Genomic DNA, 26,777 nt, shown 5'->3' with positions numbered 1-26,777 from the left:
CCATTTCCGGTGCGCGACATCCGGACACTGTGCGTCCTTGGCGTCAAAATGGCGGCACCCATCTGTATGCGGTGCCGCCGCCATTTTGACATTGTTACGCGCGAGGGGCAAGGCGTGTCAGGAAGCACCGCCCCTCACGCATAATGACGGTGCCCCATAGGGCCCGTCCAGAATGCATCTAAGTGACCTTTCTCTAGCTAGAATAAGTAATTAGATTTAGACCCAAGGGTGGCTTCTACTATAGGAAAATATTGAAAACATAAAAAATCTTTACTGATATCTACAGATGATTGGCTTTTCTGTGGGAAGATCTGTCATCATGTGATATTTTGTCATCCATTTTGACTATATGCAGCTAGCTAGAGGTAGTAGTAGCTAAAGTCCAACAAATAGGGCTGAGTCAGACATCAAGAGTATTGGAATAGCTTCTCTGTAGCTTCTTACTATGTCTTTCTCATAACCTTTGGATACATGTTTGTTTGATGGAAGTTTTGCCATCTTCTTCTCCAGAACCCCCTCGTATTAATGGATCAGGTCATCCTGAAGAAATTTCTATAGTGATTAACAACCCATTGGAGCTCTTCTGTATTTCTGATGGTATTCCAGTCCCCAAAATTACATGGATGAAGGATGGGCGCCCATTACCCCAGACTGATGATATCCATATCCTAAGAGGAGGCGAGGTCCTTCGAATATCTAGTGCTCAGGTAACAAAAATTAAATCCACAATTAAATACATAACTGTTGCAGCCAAATGGGTTTACAACCATAATCAGCTTTGATAATTCAATTCAATTCAATTTAGATAAGTTTTGTTTTTATCTGATATTGTTTTGTTGTCTTTCAGGTGGAAGACACAGGAAGATACACATGTTTGGCTTCTAGCCCTGCAGGAGATGATGACAAAGAATATCTAGTGAGAGTACATGGTAGGATTCATTTGGAAAAAGCAGGAGGAAGATATCTCTCAGTGTTTATAAAGCATATTTTCAGTTTTGTAATCTTTACTCATCTGTTTTTGAGGCTGAAAATTATTAAACAGCCCTGGAAAATGTTGAAGAACACTGAATATAATTCTCAATTAGTTCTGTTTGCTTTGTGCTGTTTCGCTATTCTTTCTCTTGGGAAGGGAGTATAATAAAATAGCAGAAGAATGTAAAAGAAGGGAGTCTTTTATATTCATTTAAAACCTAAACAATTAACTGCCATTTATAAATTTACTATATTTATTACAAAGTGTCACAAAGATTCGTGAAAAGAAAATGGACCATTTACCTGACCGGAAAACGTGTAAACATTGAGAATATTCTGTTGTTTGCCTTCAAGTCATTTCTGACTTATGGTGATCCTAAAGTGAACCTATCATGGGAGTCACGTTTCTTCAGAAGAGTTTTGCCGTTGCCTTCCTTTGCAGATGAAAGATTGAGACTTGTGCAAGGTCACCTAATGGGTTTCCATGGGCAAGTGGGAATTTGAACCCTGGTCTCCAGAATCCTTGTCCAGTGCCCAAACCACTACGCCATGCTAGTTCTCAGTGCTTCAATTAGTATTTGTCAATAACAAAGTTGCTTCAAAGAAGATCTACCAATCCAGTAAAGCTGTCCGTCATAATCATTTCAAGCCTGTGGCTAGCTTGTGATAGCTTTGATGTCAATGTGCATAAGTGATGGCATGCCAAAAAGCCATGTCGTAGGCTTGAAGATGCGGAAACGGTTGTGTGAGTTCCTCTCCTAAAAGCAGCTGCAGAACTTTCACAAGAGATAGATTTCATTTTGAGAACTGCTGTCATGGAAACCCACTAGTTGACTTTGTGTTAATCACATACTCTCAGTCCCAGAGAACCCATGATAGATTTGCCTTAAAGGTAAGGCAAAGGTATTCCCCTTTGACAAGGTTGTCAAGTCACGTTCAACTGTAGGGGGTGGTGCTAATCTCCTTTAATAAGCCACAGAGCCAGTGCTGTCAAAGACGACTTTGTGATCATGTGGCCAGCAGGACTGCACAGAAGACTGTTACCTTCCCACCAAAGTGGTACCTATTTATCCGCTTGCACTTTTACATGGTTTCGAACTGCTAGGTTGGCAAAAGCTAGGACTAGTGATGGGAGCTCACAGCCACATGGTGCCTGGGCCATGAACTGCCAATTTTGAAATCCTCAGAGTCAGTGTCTTAATTGCTGAGCCACTGCGTCCCCAGATTTGTTTTAGGGTTGCCATAAATTGTAAATGACTTGAAGGCAAACAACTACAACTACAACAAAATAAATTTCATTGATGCTCAGTGTCCTAAGGCTATTCAACATTTGCAAACTCCCTTCTAACTAACTTATATATTTATTGATGAAATTAATTGTGAATTTATTTTTCTGACAGTTCCCCCTAATATAGCTGGCACAAGCAATCCTCACCATCTCAGCGTGTTGCAGAATAGACAGGTTATACTTGAGTGCAAATCAGATGCAGTGCCTCCTCCTATGATTACATGGCTGAAAGATGGAGAGATTTTGCAGGTAATTGTGCATAACCCTTTGTAAGTGAAGAAGCTTTATGTAGGCTGGAGGATAAGGATTGTGCCAGCCTGGCTCGTTTCTGGCTACCAGTAGCAAGTTTAACATATAGTAAGTCTGATTCATTCACTTTGTATATCTCTGATTTACATGTACAAACTATGTTGTCAAAATCAACGTATATTAGGCTGTGCATAGAGGAGTACCAAAGTACCATTTTACTAAAGATAAGCAGGTCTGGTTCCAGTTAGTGCCTGGATGAGAAACCATCTGTGAACCCCATGTCAATCAACCTAAGTCCTATGATATAAGAAGAGTGGGATATCAATGTTGTCAGTAAATAATAATATAATATACTTTATTTACCTGCTCTTCTTCCCTATCCTATGAAGCAGGCTATTCTGGATACTCTATGTTGTTGAAATTATTTTCAGCATCGAAAAATTCTCTTCTCAGGCAACTCCTCGAGTTCGCATTTTATCTAGTGGAAGATACCTGCAACTCAATAATGCTGACCTCAGTGATAAGGGAAGCTATACCTGTGTTGCAAGTAATATCGCAGGCCAAATGAAAAGAGAGTTTATACTGTCTGTACATGGTAAGAAAATAATATATCTTTTCTATGTAGTTTTGTTCGGCGTTCACATGAGTGAATACATGAGTGATTAGATTCCAGAAAGAAAGAAAGACACTATATAGATTGTGATCTGTTTACTTCATGGTGGAAATATATTTTTCTCAAAAATTATGACTTTCTTATGTGCCAGTGAGAACCAACACCTACATAAATAACCTTTGTGTCTCTGAAATTATTCTTCCATATATTGAATATAAACAACATAATCAATGGAATCTTGTGGAGCAACTTTTGTTTCAATATATTACTTTAAGAGCTGTAGGTTCACGTTCTTCATATAAAATGACTTAGTGTGTAGGAAAATATCCCAGTGTAACCTCTCCACAACTTGCTACTAGTCTGGATGTAGGGCATTTTTTATTTGAGGGCCTGTCATTGGCACACACACATACACCCCACACATGTATTTTATGCCAAAATGAAGGGCTGGAACCTTAATAATAATAATAATTTGTTTTATTTATATACCGCTATTCCAAAGATCATAGCGGTGAACAGCAAGTAAGCTAATTAGCAAGTAAGCTAATTTGCCCCCAACAGTCTGGGTACTCATTTTAGCGACCTCGGAAGGATGCAAGCCTGAGTCGAGCTTGGGCCCTTTTGCTGGTCTTGAACTCGCAACCTTGTGGTCTTGAGTGAATGGCTGCAGTACAGGCATTTAACCACTGCGCCACCAGGGCTCCTTGTTGCTGTGAAGGGACCAAATAAATAAATCTATCTATCTATCTATCTATCTATCTATCTATCTATCTATCTATCTATCTATCTATCTATCTATCTATCTATCTCATGATGGTTGTCAATATATTTTGACATGATGTTTCAATATGTCAAGGCATTCTGTCTGATCAAGGAAGAGAAAATTTGTGACTATCCTTTGCATTTCACTTTATTTTAAAGCAAACTAACCGTTCTAGGAAGCTCCTGAGAGGAGAATTATTTTAAAGCTTCCTGTGCACTGCTTTTCAAATGAAAATTGAGCAGGGAGAGTGCAATAATGCAGATAAAATCTGCCAAGTGAAAATTGTTCTGTGAAAAGATGGCTATTGTGTCAAATATCAGATAAACTAAAGGGCAAAGATTAGCATCTTTTTTTAAAATCAGATTTATTGATTAGCCCTTAGGCCATTTCAAAATAACACAAAATAACAAGTAAAACACACTATAAAATCCTATAGAAATTCCAAAGCAAATAGAAAAGAACTAAAATGTAATAATGTGGACACTAAAATGTATATAGAGTACTGTATGGCTGTAAAACAATATAAGTACATTAAAAGTACAGTACCTAAAAATGAGACATTGTTATAAAACTGATCATAAAAACCTACACCACAGGTTCAAGATACAAAAATGGGTAAAAAATAAAATAAAAACAAATGTATTAAGATGATAATGATAATACATAAGGTAATAAAATTGAACATGAGCATCACACATCAGAATTCTTCATCACCTCTGCACTTTATCCCAATTGACCCCACATATCTAACTCTCGACTGTATGACTTTACATAAAAGCCGAGCTGTGATAATAGATATTTTTGAATCTTGGCCACTCATGAAGTAAAAGATTTTGACATGGGTATCCCAAAACATTGTTCTTTTGATATAGGGGCCAAGATACTGATCTCTTTCCTGTTGGTACAAATTACACTGGAACAAAATATGAGTTAAATCCTCAATTTCTCGGTCTCCACAGATACAGATTCGCTCATTGTAAGGAATACCATTGAATCTTCCATATCTTACCATGGTGTCAAGCTGGTCACATCTAGCTCTAGTAAATGCCTCCCTCAGGTATTTTGGCATTTGTATTTTTAGATAATTTGCTCTTTGAAAAGAGCGTTTAAATTGGCTCAGCCATTTTAAGTTACCTACATTGCTAAAGGAGGCTATATCCTTTTGGGCTTCGATATCCAAGATTCTCTGGGCAAAGATTAGCAAAATATTGATATATGCACTAATTGTCAAATTGAAGTTTCAGTCTAATTCTTACAAACTTGGTAGCAAGCTCCATTGAAGTCAATAGGACTTATTTCTGAGTACACTTGTATGACTGCGTTGTGTACTAAGTTACATATTCATGCAACACGCACATCTGAAAAACAAAATGCAATAGAGATTTACATATATTTTTTTCTTTTAAAGCAATGCTGAAGCACATAAACCTTGGCAGCTGGGAGTGCAGTGCAGTTTTATACAGTGTGCAGTGCTAAGTACTCTAAAGTCTTAGTGTCATCTTTTATGGCCTAAAACAGTCATAGATATTGTTTTCCTAAGTATTGTGGGAGGTGGAAGCTCACATTTCCTCAGTCTTTTCTGGGATTCTTCCTTTATATAGTTGCTCCTACAATCAAAGGTGGCCCTGAGACTATGACTGTGAATATTAATATGTTTGCTGTCTTGGAATGTGTTGCGGAAGGTACTCCACCTCCAAGAATTTCATGGAGGAAAGATGGATCTCTTCTTGCTGGAAATAATACCAGGTAATGATTAGTTGCCAATGAGAAAACAGACATTCTGTGGTACCAACTCTAGATGGTGTTTGCAGTTTTCAAGTTGCACCCACACTTTTGGTGGAACTTCTTATATGTAGGTAACGAAACAATTAATTTGGATTTGTTTGGGATTGGGGTACAGGCACTAGACTGTTGGCACAAAAGATGTGGCCTGGATACTAGAATGGTTAGCTGTCTGACATTTTCATTGATTTATGACACTGTGGGCTTGGGCTGCATTTCTTTGCAAGGGATAGGAAGAATATTTGAAATTTTTCAAAACAACAACAACAACAACTGTGTTTCCCGAGTGTTGAAAATTCCTGACAAGAAGAATCCTGGACTGATAAGAATTTTTACAATTCAGGACTTATTCTATGCTTTTGGGTTTGTGCAGTAAATAACATTTTTATGTACAGAAAAATAATACTTCTCCATAGAGAAATACGTGCATTTTCCCCAAAGCTTTCTATGCATGTTCAGAGACAATTGGTGTCCTGTCCATTTCCCCAGAGGTAGGCCAGTTCATTTCTCAGAGGAAATGTACTCCAGAGAGGCATTTAGAGAGGCATTGCTTAATTATAATAACATTGATATTATTATAAAGAGTAATTGCCACGAATACTAATACTTCACATTGCAAAGTGCTTTTTGACCAGAAACAGCACTTTCTCTGCATTACAGTAATCCTTATCATAGCCCTTATCCTGAGTCAGGTGAGTAGCATTGTGCCAATAGGATATGCATTGGTGCAATTACATCATTTTAGTCTCTGTATTTAATGGCGATGGAGGTATAGATGTCAATGTACATTATATCACTCATTCAAAAAAAAAGATTTTTGCACCTTTTGTGGGACTCAATCTCTGATATGCAAATTAAATTAAAAATATGGAACACAAGAAGTTTTTTATGCAGGGGGGGAGCAGGAGGGGAAAAACCCTGACAAAATGGTGAACAAAATGAAAAGGATGAATATTCATTGCCTTTGAGTAAGTAAAATTTCTTGGCCAAGATCCTGCCACATAGAGGAAAGGTACATGTGGGTGGTATTGTTTAATTTAATTTATTAGAGCTTTTGCACAATTTTTGGATTGCTGTGTACTTTGGGACATTTTCTTCAGAAAAAAATCATTTGTGAAAAGTTCTTTTTGCACAAAAATGTGCGCTAACATTTTTGCACAATATTTTACAGTATGGTACAGTATTTTATGCATTACACTGGAGAAAAGTGTTGCTTAACATCTTTCCAATCCCATATGATTTGGATAATGAGCAAATAATTGGTATAGTATGCATATTTGGATTTGGGAATTAGAGTATAGCAATCCTGAGAGCAACGTGGATAAATTCTTGATGTCTTGTAAGTGTTTAGGGAAGATTGAGAGGATGGAGGTTGACTCAGACTTCCATCCTTTTGTCAAGTATGAGTACTTAGTATCTTGGGGGCAATTGGTTAACACATTGTAAATCACTTAGAGAGTGCCTAGCACTATAAAGGGGTATAGAAATGTAAGTACTATTGCTAAGTTCTGTAGAGAAGCTCAACCAATGTCAGGTTACAGAGAGAGCAAGACCTGTGAGAAGTAAAGTGGAGCTAGCAGAAGGAAGAGAAGACTGGGATGATAGCCATTAAAACAAAATCGCCAGTGAAACAGGGTACTTCTCTTAGCTTTGGATAAAAAAAACGCATATAAAAACTCCCAGAAGGCAGCAGCTGCTTATTACAAATTATAATACTTTTTCATTTACCTTTCTTTGTGAAATTCTAATCAAAATTGTCAAAAGCATTTGTACTTTAAATCTGGGTACTATGGCTGGGGGCAAACATGGAAGGAAACTGCATTATTTCTCTGCTTGTAAGCTCCCCAGAGATGTTTGACTGGCCGCTGTTAGAAACGGGAAGCTCCCAAGGGAAAATCCATGGCTGGAAGACTTAGGATTCATTTTGGACTTTCATAGTTTTTACTTTGAAAGAAAGAGCTTTCAAACTGAGGTCTAGCAGACACTAGCTAGATATTCAGTGGGGGTTTTTTCCTAGAGAAAGCATATTTAGGATCAGAGTTTGGAAAGTTACGTTTCATAAGATTGAACATACTGATATGTTGAAGTCAAATTTAACCAAGCAGTGATACTCCTCTGGGTCCCATGTCATCATTCTACCATTGCTCAGTTATGGATGATTTTAGAATTTCTTAATAGGTATTCTTCCTTAGAGTTACTTTCTACTTTGCTTTGTCGTGGACTAATTTTTCAGAGGAGTCTGAGTACCTGTTTCCATAAGTACAGGTAACCTGTGAAAATCTTAGTTTGAATTCTTAAATAATTAGGCACTTTAAGATTTTTAAAGGCCTTTAGGGTGGCTTCTTAATTTTCGTGTAACATTTTGTGTACAGCTACAGAAAGATATTCAGATTACCAAATACATATGTTCTATTTCTCTGTGTGTGTATTCCAAAATCTATATGTCACAACAAGAACAGATTATATGCCCCACACTTGTGTTTTAAAAGCTTGAATGTGCAAGCTCACTATGCATTATTCCTTTATGTAGCCTACCAGTATTTGTTTTTTAAAAGGTTGATTTTCTATTGGAAATGGAAACTTTATTTGTGTGGTGGGGAAAAGATGCAATAAATAGAAAAAATCTACTTTGCTTGTGTGCATTAGTTTTAAATCCTCTGTGTCTTCTTTTAGATATTCAGTGTCAAACAATGGATCCCTTCATATACATTCAGCACACATGACAGACACCGGACGCTATCTTTGTATGGCAACCAATGTTGCTGGTACTGAGCGCAAGCGAATTGATTTCCATGTCCATGGTAGGTATGGACTACTACAGATAAACGTGCCCCGTAGGAAGGATTTAGTTACACTGAAAACTGTGGCCTTAATTCTTCTGAACTCATGTCCATTGCTGCTATGTGGGGAAGTCACTATAGGTGAGGACATGAGTAAGAGCTTTTTTAATGGCTGCTCTCTCCCTCTGGAGGCTAGGCTGGTTTTCTCCTTGCCTTCCTTTGCCAGTAGGCAAAGGCATTTTTGTTTAAGCAGGTTTTTAATGGTTAAACAAGGAATATTAAGGTGTGTGTTTTTAACTTTTGTATTGTTTTTAAATGATTTGTATATGGGGATTTTTTATGGTTTTAAAATGTGATTTTAAATTTTTTTTAAATTTGTTGTTTCTGGAAGCTGCCTTGAGTCCCACTCCAGAAGAAAGGCATCATATAAATGTAACAAAGAAATAAGCAAATGCATTGTTCCCATATGATAAACATTACCTGAGTGTAGACTGGCCTGCCTAATAAACTGATGTGTCATGTTTTATGTTTTTTAAAATCTTAGTTCCTCCATCAGTTGCTCCTGGGCCTGTCAACATTACAGTCACTGTGAATGTCCAGACCACCCTGCCATGTGAAACCACAGGAATTCCTAAACCCACAATAGTCTGGAAGAGGAACGGACACCTCCTTAATGTGGATCAGAATCAGAACTCATTCAGGTGAAAGACACTATTTATTTTTATTTATTATCATTTGTCCAGAGCCAAGCAGTCCGAAATTTGACTCATTTTAATACAGTTTATACAGGGACGTAGCCAGGGGGGTGTTCTTGGGATCCGGACCCCCCCTTCCATTAGAAAAATGAATGGTGCGTGCTACTGCGCCGCCGCACCCAAGCCCCATTATAATGGTGGCACTTAGTCTGGACCCCCCCTTCCCAAAATCCTGGCTATGTTCCTGGTTTATATGGAAATTAATTACCTGTAACTCAGTCCACACAAGGGATGCATCTATCTCTCGTGGTTCAAAAGAGCATGCTTCTGAACCCCTTACCTTGGTAGATGAAGAGGAACAGAGCCTCTTCCTTTGACATTTTAAAGGAAGCTTGGAAAAAATTATTGGAGATATTTGGGGAGGAAAATATATTTGCTTTAGTATACCTCCTCATTATCCAATCCAGAAATAATTAAAGATATCAAGTGAAGTTGAGACCATTAATCACATTTCCAATTTAGAGATAATTCAGGATTTGGAGAGTCTTCATCCCAGAGTCACTGTCACACTAGGCAAAGTTACCATTGCTATCTATCACATTATGATGGCCTGCTGTCACCCTTGATCTCCCAAGTTTCCCTGCTTGCACTCCCTTCTTCTGTGACTTGATGCAGGCAGGTCAGATGACTGGGAGGCACCAGACTGTGGCATGCAGGGCCAAACTGAGACTGATTTTGAGCAAGCTCAGTGTGTGGGTATTCTGGATTGAGATCTGAAATGAACTCATGGGAATCAGGTCAGCAGAAATATCAAAAAGAATCTAGTTTGCTGAGAGGTGATAACTTTGGCTTCAGGCCAGAAAATTAAACTAGAGATGCTGGTACAAATCACTTCCCAGTGTGTGATCCTACAGCTCTTCCTCCCAGCTGAGTTTCAGTATCAAGTGAGCAAATATCAAATGAGTATCAAGTGAGTTCCATATTGGGAGAAAGGTAGGAAGTAAATTACACAAACAAACATTTAAATCTTATGTCTTATAGCAGTAACTTCACTAACTGTATCATATTTCGTCAAATGCTGGAATGAAGTATAACCACAAGTTTTTCTCCGCAGGCTTTTGTCTTCGGGATCACTTGTAATCATTTCTCCCACAGTAGATGATACTGGGCTCTATGAATGCACAGTGTCCAATGAAGCAGGCGAGGATCAAAGAACAATTGCCCTCATGGTACAAGGTATAGTCTAATGGCACAATTAAAATATCTATTTAGAATGTAAGAAAAGATTGGAATTAGGGTACTGGTAAGAAGTTGGCTTTTCAGCTTTGGGCCTTTCTGTCCTCTTGGTTCCAATCAATCAATCAATCAATCAATCAATCAACCAACTAACCAATTATATCTTTATCCTACCTTTCCTCCAGTGAGCTTAGTGTAATGTGCATGGCTCTCCTTCTCCACCTTTACCTTCACAACAACTGTAAATATACAAACCTGACGTGATCAACATATGGCCCTCCAGATTTGTTGGAGTGCTCTCCCATCATGCTTCAATTGAAAGGTGATGGGAGCTGCACCCCAACCACATCTGGAGGATCACAGGTTGCTCACTCCAGTATATATAGAGGTCATTATTTAGCCTTTCATCCTGATGATGCATCTTCACATAATTCTGCAAATAGGGATTCATCAGACATTCTTCTGTTTTAATGTTCAGATTGACAGCAATGTAGGGATGAGAGCCACTATGGTGCGTGAAAGATGGAGTATAAATATTCTAATTAATTAATTAACCTTTATGAAAACTACCATAGTTATTTCCTAAACAGTAGTAGTAGGCATCAGATTCAGTTCACAACACAATGTGATTATACATCCATTATCAAACTGTTGCATAATTGATATGTGTTTCACAGAGGTCCCAGGTCTGTTTTCTCATCCTTTCTGGAATCCAAAAGAACATTTTAAATAAATACTGAGTGTATTTGATAAGTCAGTGGAATTCACATATGATTGGAATTCTTGTTTGCTTTCCCATTCAAACTTGTTTCCTTTTTGAATAAGTTTTGTTCTTGGAGTTTGATTCATTTCTTATATATATTTTAAATAATGAATTTCTATATATATATATTTAAAAAAACCTTTATGGGAAGCCTGTACAACATATGATTCAGATGCTGATTCAGATAGGATAGACCTACTTCTTGAAGCTCAGTTTATCAATGTTGATTTGACAGATGGCAATGAAACAGGTTCTGGATTGCATTGCATTATATTGGCTTGTACTGTGTGTCCCTAATTTTGTATTCCTCTCATCAGTTATTGTAGTTTATTTAAGGTAACATCACAGTGGTGTAAATTATCAGTACTCCTATTTATCTTTTTTCCCCTTAGTACCACCATCCTTAGCAGATGAAGCTACAGATCTTTTGGTAACCAAACTGTCTCCAGTGGTGATTCCCTGCACTGCATCAGGTGTTCCTACACCAGCCATCCACTGGACCAAGAATGGAATAAAGCTTCTTCCTCGAGGAAATGGCTACAGAATTCTGTCTTCAGGTTACAGTATTTTTGGGTTATAAAGATTTTGAATATTGTTTTGGAATTGCATATTAATGGGAGAGGGAGAGATTCACAATCATTTTGTCCTTAAACAGTGCCATCATTTCTCTCTGAGCCAGAACTGTTGGTTATAGGTATACACTATTGGTTCATCCCTTCTCAGGTCTACTTTTCTACCTCTATTCCCCATGGAACTTCCTCTCCCAGGTGTTCTTTCTCTAGTTAAGGTTTCAAATCCAGAGATCTAGAATGCTGTCACGAGAAAAGTGTGTGGCTGGATATTGAAAGGAGGCAGTGATGGGTAGGTGCAGGATTAAATAGTTTTACTCTTGTGCATTCATAAGCGGTAGAAAAATGATAGCCAAACACTTGGATATATTTTATTTATCTTCATTTTGGTATATCTCCATTATATTTTCTTACCACCCTCCTTCATCTCTGAAGGTCTCTTACTTTGAATTATAGTAGTCCTGTGTTGTGTCAGTCTTGAAAGTTATCTGTGAGAAATAGTGGAAGCAAAGTACATTTCTGTTTCACTTGACATTGTCATAAAAGGCTCAGACAAATGGAAATCTTTGTATGAAAGGACCCTTGCTCCAGGCCTATAGATTTTGGTGCTGCTCTTGCTGAAGAAGTTCCTACTATGTTGCACATTCCTTTTACTTTTTAAAACAATAATTGTGGCGGTTGGGGGGACTGCATTCAAACTGCCCAAAAGTTGGAAGTGGACTCTGATCATCCTTTGACTGTTTCAAACAGAGCATAATTGGTAAAGTTTTCCTATCTCTTCCTTTAGGTGCTGTTGAAATAATGGCTGCTCGGCTGGACCATGCAGGAAAATATACCTGTACTGCTCATAACGCTGCTGGCTCTGCCCATAGACATGTTGCTCTTCATGTTCAGGGTGAGGTGGGAACATGCATGTTTCTTGTCCACTTGAAGGAGGGTGTTTTTCACCACTGTAAATCTAAGAGCCTAATACATATTCAGATACATATTCAGAATGCTCAAGTGGCACTGACTTCTTGGGTGTGTGGCCAGCTACATATTCAAAAAATCCCAGTGGTAGAGCAATGGGGAGTTATTCTGGATAGTGGTAACAATTCTTGCGTACAAATCTATGTGAGCTTAGAAAATAGCATGCCAGTGAGAGAGGGAGAATTTTTTTTTGGTTGAACTCTACCTGATGCCTAGTTTTCTTTTTTTGTCTTCAGTACATTTCTGTGTATACAGGAATATTCAAATATGGATTCTTGATATGGCTGTAGCTCATAATTATATAATTGTGATTATTCTGAAAAGTTCAGATCTGCCCTAGTTCTAGAATCTATATTTATTTCAAAATGTATGGGAACCTTTTTACCCTTAATTCATAAGAGCTTAAAACAGCAAGTTCTGTGTAATACTATTTGTGAGAAGTTGTTGCTGATCTGTAAAACAGAGAGTGAAGGCTAAGTAAGTCGGTCCAAGCCCCAACTCCATACATATTTATCCTAGGGCCAATGACTTTGGTGGCTTCCATTCAGTGAATCTGCTTCAAACTTTTAAAGAAGCTATCTATAGTATTGAGTCCTATCCCACAAATAGGTATGATATCTCATTTAAACTTTGGACTAAAATGTTATGTAGGCACGCTACCCCACTTTACATGGGAATTACCAGCAACTGAAGCCTGGGAGGAAACCCAGTGAGTTCTTGGGTAGAAAAGCACAGGACTGTGTTATTAATCTAGGGTTGTAAGGAAATAGCAGTCCCTTGAGCAGAGATTACATTTAGTCCCTGTAGGTAAGTACACATTTAATGCATTTATAGGACACTTTTGGTCTTTTGTGTCTGTTCTGAAACCATCTGGAGATCAGAGTAGACACAATGTTAGAATGCTTTTTACAGGATGATTACTTTTAAATACTTTAACACTTTTTTCTTTTAAAAAGTAAGACCTGGGCCATACTCTGGAAAACAAAAATAAAATATTTCTCTATTTGGGTAATGGTTGGTCCAGTATAATACATCTGATTATAGTCTGGTTTTTCGTGTGTGTTCACTGCAACATTCTAAAAATGCAAATAATTTTATCTACATAGGCACATTGTGTGTTATTGTAAGGATGCAGTATGATGGTTATCAAATGAACAAATAGAAGAATTAGGACTTCCTTTGCCTGGCTCTTAAGACTAATAGCAAAATCCCAGCTACTGCTCTTGACATCAGGACCTTTTCAGTTGTGGTCCCATCTCTGTGGAACTGTCCCCCAAAGGATTAATATCTAATGCCTTCTTTGGCTGTTTTGAATAGTTCCAATCTGTTTTTGACTGAATAGTGATATCTAATATGCATGTTAAACTGTTGCTGCCATTCTGATTATAATTCAGATTGCAAAAATAGTCAGTAGTTGGTTGTTGTCCAAAATACAATCTGTTATGTTGCTGTTTTAGTTTAACATATTTTATATTTTAACTTGTTTTATTATTTTACAGGTTGAGCCTCCCTTATCCGGAATCCCGAAATCTGAAATACGCCAAAAACCAAAACTTTTTTCATGGGTGACTGAGATAGTGGCACCTTTATTTTCTGATGGTTTAATGTACACAAACGTTGTTTCATGCACAGAATTATTAAAAAAATATATACAATTACCTTCAGGCTATGTGTATAAAGTGTATGTATGAATTTTGTGTTTAGACTTGGTTCCCATCTCCATGATATCTTATTAAGTGCATACATGCAAATACAGGTATTCCATAATCCAAAGAAATCCAAAATCAAAACACTTCTAGTCCTAAGCATTTCAGATAAGGGATGCTCAACTGTAGTTATGAAGCATCTTGAGAAGGTTCCCACCCCTCTGGAAGTTGGTTTTAATGTATTTAACTAGCTAGGTGGATCAGCTTTCCTTCTGTGCTTATTTGTCTCTTAGAAGCACCAGCTATCCAACTCCAGCCTGGCACACTTGATGTTATTCTCAACAACCCAGTTCTCCTACCATGTGAAGCAGTAGGCACACCTCGTCCTGTAATAACATGGCAGAAGGAAGGGGTCAGTGTTATCACCACAGGTATCTTGGTTTGTTATATAATTTACATCCCAGATCGTGTAACTACATGCAGTTGGAATAAATCTAGTATTATAATTATGTGTTGTAAGAAAGATTATTTTATACCCTGAACATCTCAAAGAACTAATTCACACACATGAATCTTCATCAAATAATGACATTCAGGTAAACATGGGCTATGCATAGCTCTCTTGATGTCAACTCAGTGTAAAGATGATTACTTGATGGAGCAAGTCCACACATTCAGTTGCCTGCCACCAAATATCGAGAAATCGGATGAAGTGTGAATAAGTGAAACAGATCTAAAGAAATGATTACAGTGTTTTCTTGAATACTTGAAGAAAGGAGTGTTCACAGTTCTAGAAATTTTATTTCACCGCTAAACTCCCTTACAATTAGGGTATGAGTCTTCATGTTTATCCTAAATTGCTGTTTCCAGCGTTTAAACACATTACTTTCTCTTTCATATTCTCAGTCCATAAGGTGTATAGATGCTCCCCTATCTTTTTAAATATCTGAAAAATGTGAACATAATCCTTCTTCCCCCACCTTGAACATAGTGCAGTTCCTTCAACCTTTCCTCATGTGACTCATCTCAGATTTTAGTCAGACTTTGCTTCTCTGCAGTTGTGCCTCATTAAATATATCATGTTCATGTATTCTAGGGAACAGATACACAGTTCTTCCTAATGGCAGTCTGCAGATTGCAAAAGCTGCTGTTGAAGATGCTGGGACCTACATATGTGTTGCTCAGAACCCAGCAGGCACTGCGGTTGGAAAGATCAAATTAAAAATTCAAGGTAAGCTTTACCTGTGAACTGGAAATCTAGCAAACCCAGTTGTTAGGCCGTACTCAAGAAGACCCATTGAACCATTGGGAACTTGATAACTCTACCTATGTGTAAGTTCCATGGATTCAAAGGCTCCATTCTAATTGAAGTCAGATTTAGGCCCTATTATTTATCTGATGTTACATTAGAAAACATTCAGTATGGTGCTAAACTGTTGTCAGTTACTATGTATTCTCTCTTGGAAGAATAAAGAATTTCAGAGTAGTCTTTTCTAAGGAAAAGAAATACTAATTTTTGAAATGTTTGCTTTTTTTGAGGCAAAATCTCCTTACAGATGTTCACACAATAAGAAGATGAATTATAAAATGCAATTAATTAAAATAACATGAAGCAGGAAAATCAGCTGCAACAATAAATATTACAAAATTGATTTAAAAGCACCATGGAGCAACCAGGTCTTTAAGACCTATTTAAATACAGTCAGAGTCATGTCCATGTCCTGGGCTTTCCACAAGGGTGGGGCCACCACAGAAAAGACCACATCTCCCATGCCTATCTGTCAGTGCTTGCTTTTCTCCCCTGTGCATAAGAAAAGGCTATGGAATTCAAAGAGTGAAATACCAGCCCACAAAATTCTCAAGCAGGAGGGATTTTTATGAAGATAAAGGCTGTGGAATATAGGGAGTGTTACCCCATTATTTTAGAGCCTTGTTGATTGAAACAATGTCTTCATTACCTTTCAGTTCCTCCAGTTGTTAGATCTCATCCTGAAGAATATGTGGTTGTTATGGATAAGCCGGTTACTCTGTTGTGTGAATCAGGAGGTTACCCTGTACCTCAAATTGCATGGCATAAAGATGGACAGCAGGTCACAGAGTCTATAAGGCAGCGAATTCTCAGCACTGGGTCTTTGCAGATTGCATTTGCTCAGCCTAGTGACACTGGACGTTATACATGCACTGCTACCAATGTGGCTGGATCAAGCAGCTCCAGTATGGAACTCACTGTGCTTGGTAAGTTAAACTAGAATTGGGAAATAGAAGTTGGCCTGTTAAACATGGCAGTAAGCTAGAATGGTGGCCAAATTGTTTTTTTTTAAAACATTTCAATTGTCTTTTTAAACAAATTATTTTACAATCTTAACCATTATAAATAGACGGCTAGAGTCTATTAGCATTAAAGAGACTTTCACACATTTCTTGCATTATTAGAAATCAGAGACCCATTTTAACTGAATGACCCTGTGTCCACATTCTGCTGAGCAGCCAGTATTATGAAGGCCAGACATGACTTGCGCATCCTATGCTTGCACTGCTTAGGAACAGAGAAATAATATCAATAAATAAACAAAGAGTGTTATACCACTGTGTGGCATCAGCAGGATCATGATCTATGTGTATTTCTACATGCATATAGAAATACTTTCAGTTCTCAGAATCATTTTCTCCTCTAGGCTAATCTCAGCAATAAGATCTACATGCTGATAGGGCTTCATTACCTTATCAATGGCATAGCAGGGGAATTTTGCAACCAGAGGACAGGATCAAAATTCAGAATGACCTGAATAGACTAGAAAGCTGGGCCAAAGCTCAAAAAATAAAATTCAATACAGAGAAATGTAAGGTACTCCACTTAGGGTGGAAAAACGAAATGCGTATATATAGGAAGGGGGACACCTGGCTGAATGAAACTACATGCGAAAGGGATCTAGGAGTTCAAGTAAACCACAAGTTGAACATGAGTCAACAGTGCAATGCTGCATCTAAAAAGGCCAATGTGATTTTAGGCTGCATCAATAGAAGTATAGTGTTTAGATCAAGTGAAGTAATAGTGCCACTCTATTCTGCTTTGGTCAGGCCCCACCTGGAATACTGTGTCCAGTTCTGGGCACCACAGTTTAAAAAGGACATTGCGAAACTGGAGCATGTCCAAAGGAGGGCGACCAAAATAGTGAAGGGTATGGAAACCATGCTCTATGAGGAACGACTTAGGGAACTGGGGATGTTTAGTCTGGACAGGGACGTAGCCAAGGGGGGGGGGGTTCTTGGGGTCTGCACCCCCCCTTTCATTAAATAAAATGAATGGTGTGTGCTGCTGTGCTGCTGCACCCAAGCCCCATTAAAATAATAATAATTAATAATAATAATTTGTTTTATTTATATACCGCTATTCCAAAGATCATAGTGGTGAACAGCAAGTAAGCTAATTAGCAAGTAAGCTAATTTGCCCCCAACAGTCTGGGTACTCATTTTAGCAACCTCCTCGGAAGGATGCAAGCCTGAGTCGAGCTTGGGCCCTTTTGCTGGTCTTGAACTCGCAACCTTGTGGTTTTGAGTGAATGGCTGCAGTACAGGCATTTAACCACTGTGCCACCAGGGCACCACATAATGGTGGCACTTAGTCCGGACACCCCCCTTCCCAAAATCCTGGCTACGTCCCTGGTCTGGAGAAGAGAAGGTTAAGAGGTGATATGATAGCCCTGTTTAAATACTTGAAGGGATGTCATATTGAGGAGGGAGCAAGCTTGTTCTCTGCTGCTCCAGAGACTAGGACCCAGAAAAATGGATGCAAGTTATAGGAAAAGAAATTCCACATCAACATTAGGAGGAACCTCCTGACAATAAGAGCTGTTTGACAGTGGAACACACTCCCTCAGAGAGTGGTGTAGTCTTCCTCCTTGGAGGTCTTCAAACAGAGGCTGGATGGCCATCTGTCAGGGATGCTTTGACTGAGAGTTCCTGCATGGCAGGAGTTGAACTGGATGGCCCTTGTGGGCTCTTCCAACTCTGATTCTATGATTCTGTGCTGCCAGCATTATGATTTGGCCAGCAGAGATTGTCAATGGGAGCCAAGAAAAAAAAATGCATAAGATCTGAGGTCTGAAAATTACACATTGATTAACTAAAAACAATTATTGAAGACTGGCAATCTTTGTTCTAGTTCATAAACTAGTGACTAATTTACATCAAGTCTCCTCTCACAGTTATGACAGCTTCTCTGATATATTGAAGAAATGCTACCATCTCACTTCTATTCTGTATTTCCAAGGTAAACAGTTCTTTCAGTTACCACTTGTATAAATATGGTGTTTAATGTCCTTCCATTTGCATGTACACTATTACTGATGTGTACACAGACAGAGTTTGTCATCCAACTTTGCAGAAGCCCAAGAGCATATATAATTAATTGTATCTTTTTTAAATATAGTCCCACCTAAGATACGCAGCACCAAGGATCACTACTCAGTTGTTGAAAATTCACAAGTAGTTCTGTCATGTGTTGCTGATGGAATTCCAACACCATCTATGATCTGGAAGAAAAATGGCATTCTTTTAACAAGTACAGTGAGAATACACAGATCTGGGACATATGGAGATCTCTTTGTGGACAATGCTGTGGTAAGTGTTAGTTAAAACAACATGCTGAGGATGGATGTGAATAAGGAGAGGATCTGGCCTTTCCCCCCCTCTCTTTTAGTCTTGCACAAACGTCACATTTAGATCTGAATGCAGATGTGAATATATTTGAATGTGTCAGATTGCAAAATGTATTTTCCAAAGCATGTACTACATATGCCCCTGTCCTCATATAAAACAGTGGCGGGCAACTTTGGAAGGTCTGAGGGTCATATATGCAGTCCACCAGATTTTGGCAGGTCATTTCCTGACTCCCTATTAACCCTTTGTTTAATTTCCAAAATAGCAAATTGCACTTTGAGAAATCCATGATCTGACATTTACATCTAGATATAATGTGGCTGTTATGTATTTCATTTGATTTAAAACACTGAGAAGTTGGTTTAGAGGTGATAAAAGATTTGTCATGTTGTATATTTCCACAACCAACAGTCTAAAGCTCTATCACTGTGGAAAATTTCACCTGAATTTAAAATATTTACTGTATACAAACTGTAATTAGATGCCTTCTGAGATGCCCACTTAGAATAAATGACTGTCATATGTGTTCTATATAATGTATTTTCTTACCTTTTTTATATTTCTGTCCCTGCCTACAGCCAGAAGATACCGGCATCTACACCTGCATTGCCAGCAATGTTGCTGGTGAAGACATTTACAGAATCAACTTAACAGTTCATGTACTCCCAACCTTTACTGAACTCCCTGGAGATGTGGCTTTGAAAAAAGGAGAACGACTTCAATTGATGTGTCAAGCAACTGGAGTCCCTGTACCCAAAATCACATGGACTTTTAATAATAATATTATCCCAGGTAGATTAATCCATGAGGGGGCAGTTTGACAGTATATTATGAGACTGGATCTAGGTTAGGATAATTGAATTATTGACATGGAATTAATAAATATGGTTGTTGTTGTTGTCATTATTGTGAGTTTTCAAGTCATTTCTGACTTTTGGCAACCCTTAAGCAAGCCTATTTTGGGGTTTTCTTGGCAGAATTTGTTAAAAGGTGGGTTGCCCTTGCCGTCCTCTGAGGCTGAGAGAGTGTGACTTGCCTATAGGCACCCAGTGGGTTTCCATGGCCAAGTGGGGATTCAAGTGCTTGTCTCCCATTGTCCTAGTCCAACACTCCAATCACTACACTTTGCTGGCTGTCATCTGATTCTTAGTCAATTAATGGGGGTTAATTTACCATTTTGCCCACTGTAATTGGAACTAGCAATTGAATTTAGGCCAGTATGTACATTTAAGTACTTAACTTTGCAGCTTCCATTTCTTTCCCCTGGATGAGGATGCTTTTTCCTTCAGTGTGGCTTTACTGTACTTTCTAACCTTTCTACATCACCCTATACAAATTTGTGTTACAACCACATCTACAATGCTTTGTACAGTTATTTTATTGCATATAAAAATGATATTGTAACTATAGGAAATAGGCTGAGTCTGTGCTATTTTGGCTCTTGTACTCACTTGAGTCAGTGCCCAGGTCAGTGCAGGGACAGGAGGGTGTTTTCACACCTATCCCTGGGCCAACCCAGGACCCACTACCAACACATGCTCCTTACTTTGCCACACCACTGCTGGTACTGAGAGGCCCCTGTCACCACGTCTGATTAAGAAATGGGCACTTAGCTACACCCACATGGCCTGGCACCCAATTTCCACATCAGACATGGTGATGGGGGGCTTCTCAGTACCAGCGATGATGTGGCAAGTACAGGTGGATGTATAAACAGCCAGGCTTTGCCACTATTTCCACAGCAAACTCCACAGCACACCAGGGTCAAATTAATCCAGGATAAAGGCTGTTTACCCTGGGATTGGGCTATATCCCCTGGATCCATGTCTAGTCTGGCAAGATTGGACCCAATCTGCAAATCATCTTGCAAAATACCATGCAACAGGAGGTACGGTGTACAAATAACTAGGGCCAGAAAGCTGAAACAATTCCCTCCGCTGGTGATTATTAACATAAATTTGCATCTACTAGCAAATGGGATACTGAATATCCAAGCCTATGTATTTGAAGCTTTAACCAAACTTCCTTAATTGGTCTGTTTTTCTTTTTCTTCTCTTACTCTATTAGCACAATATGATGGTGTGAATGGAGTTAGTGAACTTGTCATTGAAAGAGTATCTAAAGAAGACTCGGGTACCTACGTATGTACAGCAGAAAATCTGGTTGGGTCCATAAAGGCTCTTGGCTCTGTGTATGTTAAAGGTATGTATTACAAAGTAAGTCCTGAGCTCATTTCTTTGATTCCTTGGTTTCAAATTTCAAGTAACAGAACTATCAGTTATGCCAAGGGAGAGTAATGGAAATGGATTGTCCATCTCATGAAAATAAAAAGTGCTTCGCTTTAATTGACATTCATATATGAATATGTCATGTTCAAATTAGAGCTGGAAACAAAATTTCACATTTATATTTTAATTTCAGTGAATTTTCTACATTCAAAAGGATCAAATTTAAAATGATTTATTAATCCATAACAATGGGTTTGTTTTCATCCCATTTTTGCAAAAAAATTCTGTTTTCAACATTTGAAATTACTGCTTGGCATTCATGTTAGGTTTCCTAGCTCAAAAGGCTTTCATTTTCATTTGAATTCTGATTTTATATGTCACCCAACCTGTTTTTTCCCCCCAGAGCCCCCAGTCTTCATGGGAGATTATCACCCCAGCCGCATTGAGCCCCTTGGTGGCAATGCTGTTCTCAACTGTGAATTTGGAGGAAACCCACCACCAACTATTCAATGGAGCAAAAAAGGAATTGGCATTCCAATCAGCAATCGCATCAGACAACTCAACAATGGATCTCTTGCCATCTTTGGCACAGTAGTGAGTGAATACTTAATATCTGGATTGCAGTGATCCATTTTAATTATACAGGATTTATCAAGCATGTTTCTTCCACATTTCTCTCTAAGATGTTCAGGGAATTTTTTTTAGGACTATCTCTTTTGTCTTCCTAACAATCCAAGGAGCTGTAATTAACTATAATATAAACTTGAGTTACATCCCTTTATGGGTGTCACATACATTTAAGTATATTTTCTGACCTTATATGCTATATTGTTCTACTGTCTCCTGAAAAGGAACTACAGTGGTACCCCGGGATACGAATTACCCAGCTTACGAATTTTTCGGGATACGAAAAATTCCCATAGGGATTTATTGTTTCGGCTTACGAAGGTTTTTTCGGGTTACGAAAAAACCTCGGCGCTATTTTCAATGGAGCCGTGGCAGAGCCGCGGCTTTTTTTCCATTAGCGCCTATGGCAATTCAGGTTACGAAGGTTTTTCGGGTTACGAAATTAGCCGCGGAACGAATTAATTTCGTAACCCGAGGTACCACTGTACTGTGGTATAATCAGGGATTAGTAGAAATTCATTTCAATTTGTTTTTTTATGAGAATTTACTGAAATTCACATGTTTTGTGAACATGTCTGAGTTGATTACCTATATATTCATCCACTGTCATTCTAAATAAGGGTTGCTACCTTTTTCCCTCTGAGATATTCTCTTAACACCCATATGGCAAATACGGTGTTAAATAAATTAAATAAAAAGAAACTGGATGCAATATAGAGAAGAGTTATATAAAAGAGATGACAAAATACAGATCACATGGAATGAGGAGCCATACAAAAATGTACCCCAAATTCTAAAAAGCAAGGTGGAAGGTGCAATAAGAGAAATGGCAAAAAACAAATCACCATAAACAAATGATATTCCAGTCAAACTACTGAAATCCATATTGACAGAATCAACACTAGTGCTAACCAACATATGTCAACAGATATGGAAAACAAAATGATGGCCAACAGATTGGAAATGATCAATATGCATCCCCCTCCACAAAAAAGGAGACACAAAATACTGCAGCAACTGTAGGAACTTAATCTTTCATACAAGCAAAATTATGCTCAAAATTCTACAACACAGACTCCAACCATACATGGAGAAAGAAATCCCAGAGCTCCAAGTGGGTTTCAGAAAAGGAAGAGGCACTAGGGACCACATTGCAAACATGTTTTGAACAATGGAGTGCAGCAAGGAATTCAAAAAGAAAATCAGTATAGGCTTTAGAGATGATAGCAAAGCCTTTGACTGCATAGATCAGGAAAGGTTATGGAACACTTTTAAAGACATTGGAATGTCAACACATCTGGTAGTCCCGATGAGGAATCAGTACTCTGAATAAGGGGCTACTGTCAGAATTTAACACGGAGCAACAAAGTGGTTGTCCATTGGCAAAGGAGTCAGACAAGGCTGCATCCTGTTCAACTTATATGCAGAACATAGTATATGAAGAGGGGGCAATTAGGATACAGTTTTAAACCACTTAGAGACTGCTTGGTGTGGTATGAAGCAGTATATAAATGAATCTGCTATTGCTATTGCTACCATGTCACCTATAACTATATCACCATAAACAATTTTGCAACCTTTATTAAATGGTACTGAATCCTTTCCATTTCCTACACAAACATACAGACATACACACCATACTGTTTGGAAAGCATTATATTACATTGCAAATCAACAAGTAATTCTGGATTGATTGTTCATCTGAGAATATGTTTGTTTTTCTACAGAATGAGGATGCTGCAGAATATACGTGTGTAGCTACAAATGATGCTGGTGCAGTTGAACATCATGTTACCTTAACATTACACAGTAAGTCAAAAAAGAAAAGAAGAGAAAAGAATGAAAGAATAAGAAAAGGATATTCCTACTTGAATTAGAGGATCTAAATTTTTTTAGCTAGATATATCTGTTGTATATGTTAGTGCAAGCAGCTTTTAAGACAAACTAAGGTCATTTATATAAAATATTTCTGTTAAGGCATGTTTTTAGTCTCTCAGCAACAAAGTGTTTGACTAAGAAGCACTGAATTGCAATTATCATCTAGTGAGTTAAATAACTAAAGCTAAATACAATATTAGTTCTATTTAGAGGAAACCTACTAAAATCTATGGGACTTAAAATTAGTTGCACCCAGTACTTCCCATTTGTTTGTGGTAAGTAACTTTTCATTTAGTGTTAATCACTAAGCTTCCCATCTCATTCTGGATTTCCTCCACCCCTTATTATTCCACCCCAAAGGAAAAATCAAACCTTGAGGAAGGCATTCCTCGGGGAGAGTTGAGGGACATACTTCCAAATTCATTTTTTATGAATTTTATCATGAACTGATCTGGACTAAAGACATGTATCCAAACCTAGCTATTATTTTTGATAATTGTGTTATCTCCCCTAGTTGCAAATGTATTTAGAATCCTAAAATAATGAATTAAAGAAATATAATATTTCTAGATTTCACAGCTCTAAATTTTCCTGTGACGTTCTCAGCTAAAAAAAAAATACCATAGTGCATTTTTAAAAGGACAGCTTTGAATGAACTATTCTTAGACGTGCATACTTCAGGATAAATTCCATGTAGAAATGTTTTTTAAAAAGCAAAAACAAAAAAGAAAATACACTGAACAACAAATATTTTAAAAAAATGAAAGTACCACATCAAACTTCATTAACTCTCTCTATATTTCTAATTCTGATTCAAATAAAATCTCCAATGTCCTACTCAACACATTGAGGAGGGTTTATTGGGTAAAATGAAATGATTCTTGCTTTTAGTGATTTATTGAAAAACTCAGCAAAACTGAAATATTCTGTTTATGCTAGGTGCACCTGTTATTGCTATTGAACCAGTAGAGACTATTGTTGATGCCGGAACTACAGCAGTGTTGAACTGCCAAGCAGAAGGAGAACCTCCTCCAACTATTGAATGGTCTCGTCAAGGCAGGCCTCTTCAAGGCCAGGACCGAATAACTGTTTTGACGAATGGCTCCTTACATATTGCAGTTGCACGTAAAGAGGATACTTCCGAGTATGAATGTGTAGCTACGAACCTCATGGGCTCTGTTCTGGTCAAAGTGCCATTCATTGTCCAAGGTGTGTACCAACTTTTTCATTTTGCTGGGTTATGAACTCTTTGCTGTACTAAAGTGTATAGGTTCTCAAGAAAGAAGTAATAAAGAGGTGACACTTTCCGTCTCTCATTTTGTACAACAGTACTTTGTGAACTTTGCCTTGACGTATATTCAGTACCATGAAAGGCCTGGTACCATGTCAGGTTACTGTTCTTCTAGAAAGGAAAAGTAATCACAGCATTATGGGCAAAAGATTCCCATTTACCAATGAGGTTGCTTACCACCTTGCTGTAAGCTTTAATGCTCTTGTATTATCTTTTCCCATTTGGCTTCTGTAGGAGGGCAGGGAAAAGCAGTGCAGAATATTTTACAACATGCTTCTATGCTGGAGAGTTCAGTTGTTTCCAAAGCAGGAACACTGCAGAGTTACCAAACTATAGAAAGCATGAGAGCCTACTTCTGAAAAGCTCTCCCCAAGATACTGACTTGGAAAACTTTGCCCCAAAGTAGCTTTGCAACATTGATTTCCCACTTTTCATACATTTGACCCAGTATTACTTATTGCTATACATCAGATCCCCCTGTTCCATTCCCATTTTAAGTGCTAGGTGCTGGCTGAGGCAGGATGTCAGCCCAGGCCATCCCCACCAAGGAGGAGGGCTGTGTGATGCCCACCACAGCTGGGACAACCCACAGGAAGGTCCTAGCTTGGGTCCAGAGTTACTGCCGCACACCGTGCATGGGTGGGAGAAAGTAGGTACCCATTCCAGCTGTGGCCTGTGCCCAGCCCATAGAGTTTTACCCAAAGTTCCATAACTTGCCAACTTCCCTTTCCTACATTGTTCTAACATGCCAGAGGCTGCTACACATGTATCACATCCCAGCATTCTCTCACACTGCTTTAAAAATACATATATGAGTATTTCCAGGTACAATGCTATGCAGCAACCAGTTCAGACTAAGCCTTCTTATATATGCAAATAGAATTACACCTGGCATATTCAAATCATTAATGCCAACCAACCAGTGGGGCTCTTGGGTTTTTTTTAACCTTAGATATTTATCTTTCTGTTTGTTTTTCTCCATTAAAAAGAAGGAAGGAAGGAAGGAAGGAAGGAAAAATAGTTCACTGTCATGACTCTTGTTTCAAATTACTATTCAGTTATGAACCAATGCCCACCTACTAAGGACCAGTGATGGAGGAAACATTCTCTTCTATTCTGTTCTGTTCTTTTCTATACTAGTTTTACTTATCCACTTCTTCAAATTTTTCAATAGAAAGAGAGGGAAAGAGAGAGAGAATATACTCATATCTCTGACTGAGAAGGATACTGACTGAAATTAATATTAATGTTCTACTTCAGTGCATGGTGGATATTCTGAATGGCTTGAATGGCAAGCATGTAGCATAACATGTGGTCAAGGTGTTCAAAAGAGGATCCGTCTGTGCAACAGTCCACTCCCTGCAAATGGTGGACGGCGATGTATGGAGCCTGATAATGATATACGTAGCTGTCCGAACAAACCATGCCCAGGTAAATTTTCAGCAGTTTCCAAACATGCTGTAGTAGTTTGTCAGGAATGGGAATGCCACTTCATTTCATTTCAGCTCCATTTAATCAAAACTGTAATCCCATGATCATGTTTCTCTTGTCCATAAGGGACTTACACATTACACTCTGCTGAAATGTAGATACCCTGAAAATGTTAATTGTTAGAATTATATTTTGTTTGTGTCAGTGGGATATATTTTACAGTAGCCTAGCAACCCTGATAATTTTACATTCCTTTTCGTTTTAATTAGAGGATGTTTTGGTCAGACTCAAAATAAACCTTGAAGCTTGTCATTTATCACTGCTCCAGTCTGAGATGA

The 26,777-nt window shown here is 38.2% G+C and overlaps 1 protein-coding gene across 1 annotated transcript in view; it reads left to right on the top strand.

Moving 5' to 3' along the window:
• Window positions 1-26,777, top strand: part of HMCN1 (hemicentin 1) — a 275,643-nt gene that overhangs the window by 215,351 nt on the left and 33,515 nt on the right. The window contains 20 exon segments of the mRNA XM_042463441.1: window positions 511-707; window positions 848-929; window positions 2,373-2,509; window positions 2,963-3,104; window positions 5,487-5,631; window positions 8,341-8,468; window positions 8,992-9,148; window positions 10,257-10,378; window positions 11,534-11,698; window positions 12,498-12,605; window positions 14,619-14,756; window positions 15,422-15,556; window positions 16,291-16,560; window positions 18,755-18,945; window positions 19,563-19,776; window positions 21,052-21,186; window positions 21,616-21,806; window positions 23,567-23,648; window positions 24,657-24,926; window positions 26,269-26,439. Coding sequence (XP_042319375.1) covers window positions 511-707; window positions 848-929; window positions 2,373-2,509; window positions 2,963-3,104; window positions 5,487-5,631; window positions 8,341-8,468; window positions 8,992-9,148; window positions 10,257-10,378; window positions 11,534-11,698; window positions 12,498-12,605; window positions 14,619-14,756; window positions 15,422-15,556; window positions 16,291-16,560; window positions 18,755-18,945; window positions 19,563-19,776; window positions 21,052-21,186; window positions 21,616-21,806; window positions 23,567-23,648; window positions 24,657-24,926; window positions 26,269-26,439 — 3,180 coding nt within the window.

This window comes from Sceloporus undulatus, chromosome 4 (genome assembly GCF_019175285.1).
Source record: "Sceloporus undulatus isolate JIND9_A2432 ecotype Alabama chromosome 4, SceUnd_v1.1, whole genome shotgun sequence".
In the NCBI taxonomy this organism is placed as follows: domain Eukaryota; kingdom Metazoa; phylum Chordata; class Lepidosauria; order Squamata; family Phrynosomatidae; genus Sceloporus; species Sceloporus undulatus.
This window is presented reverse-complemented; position numbering and strand designations above follow the sequence as displayed.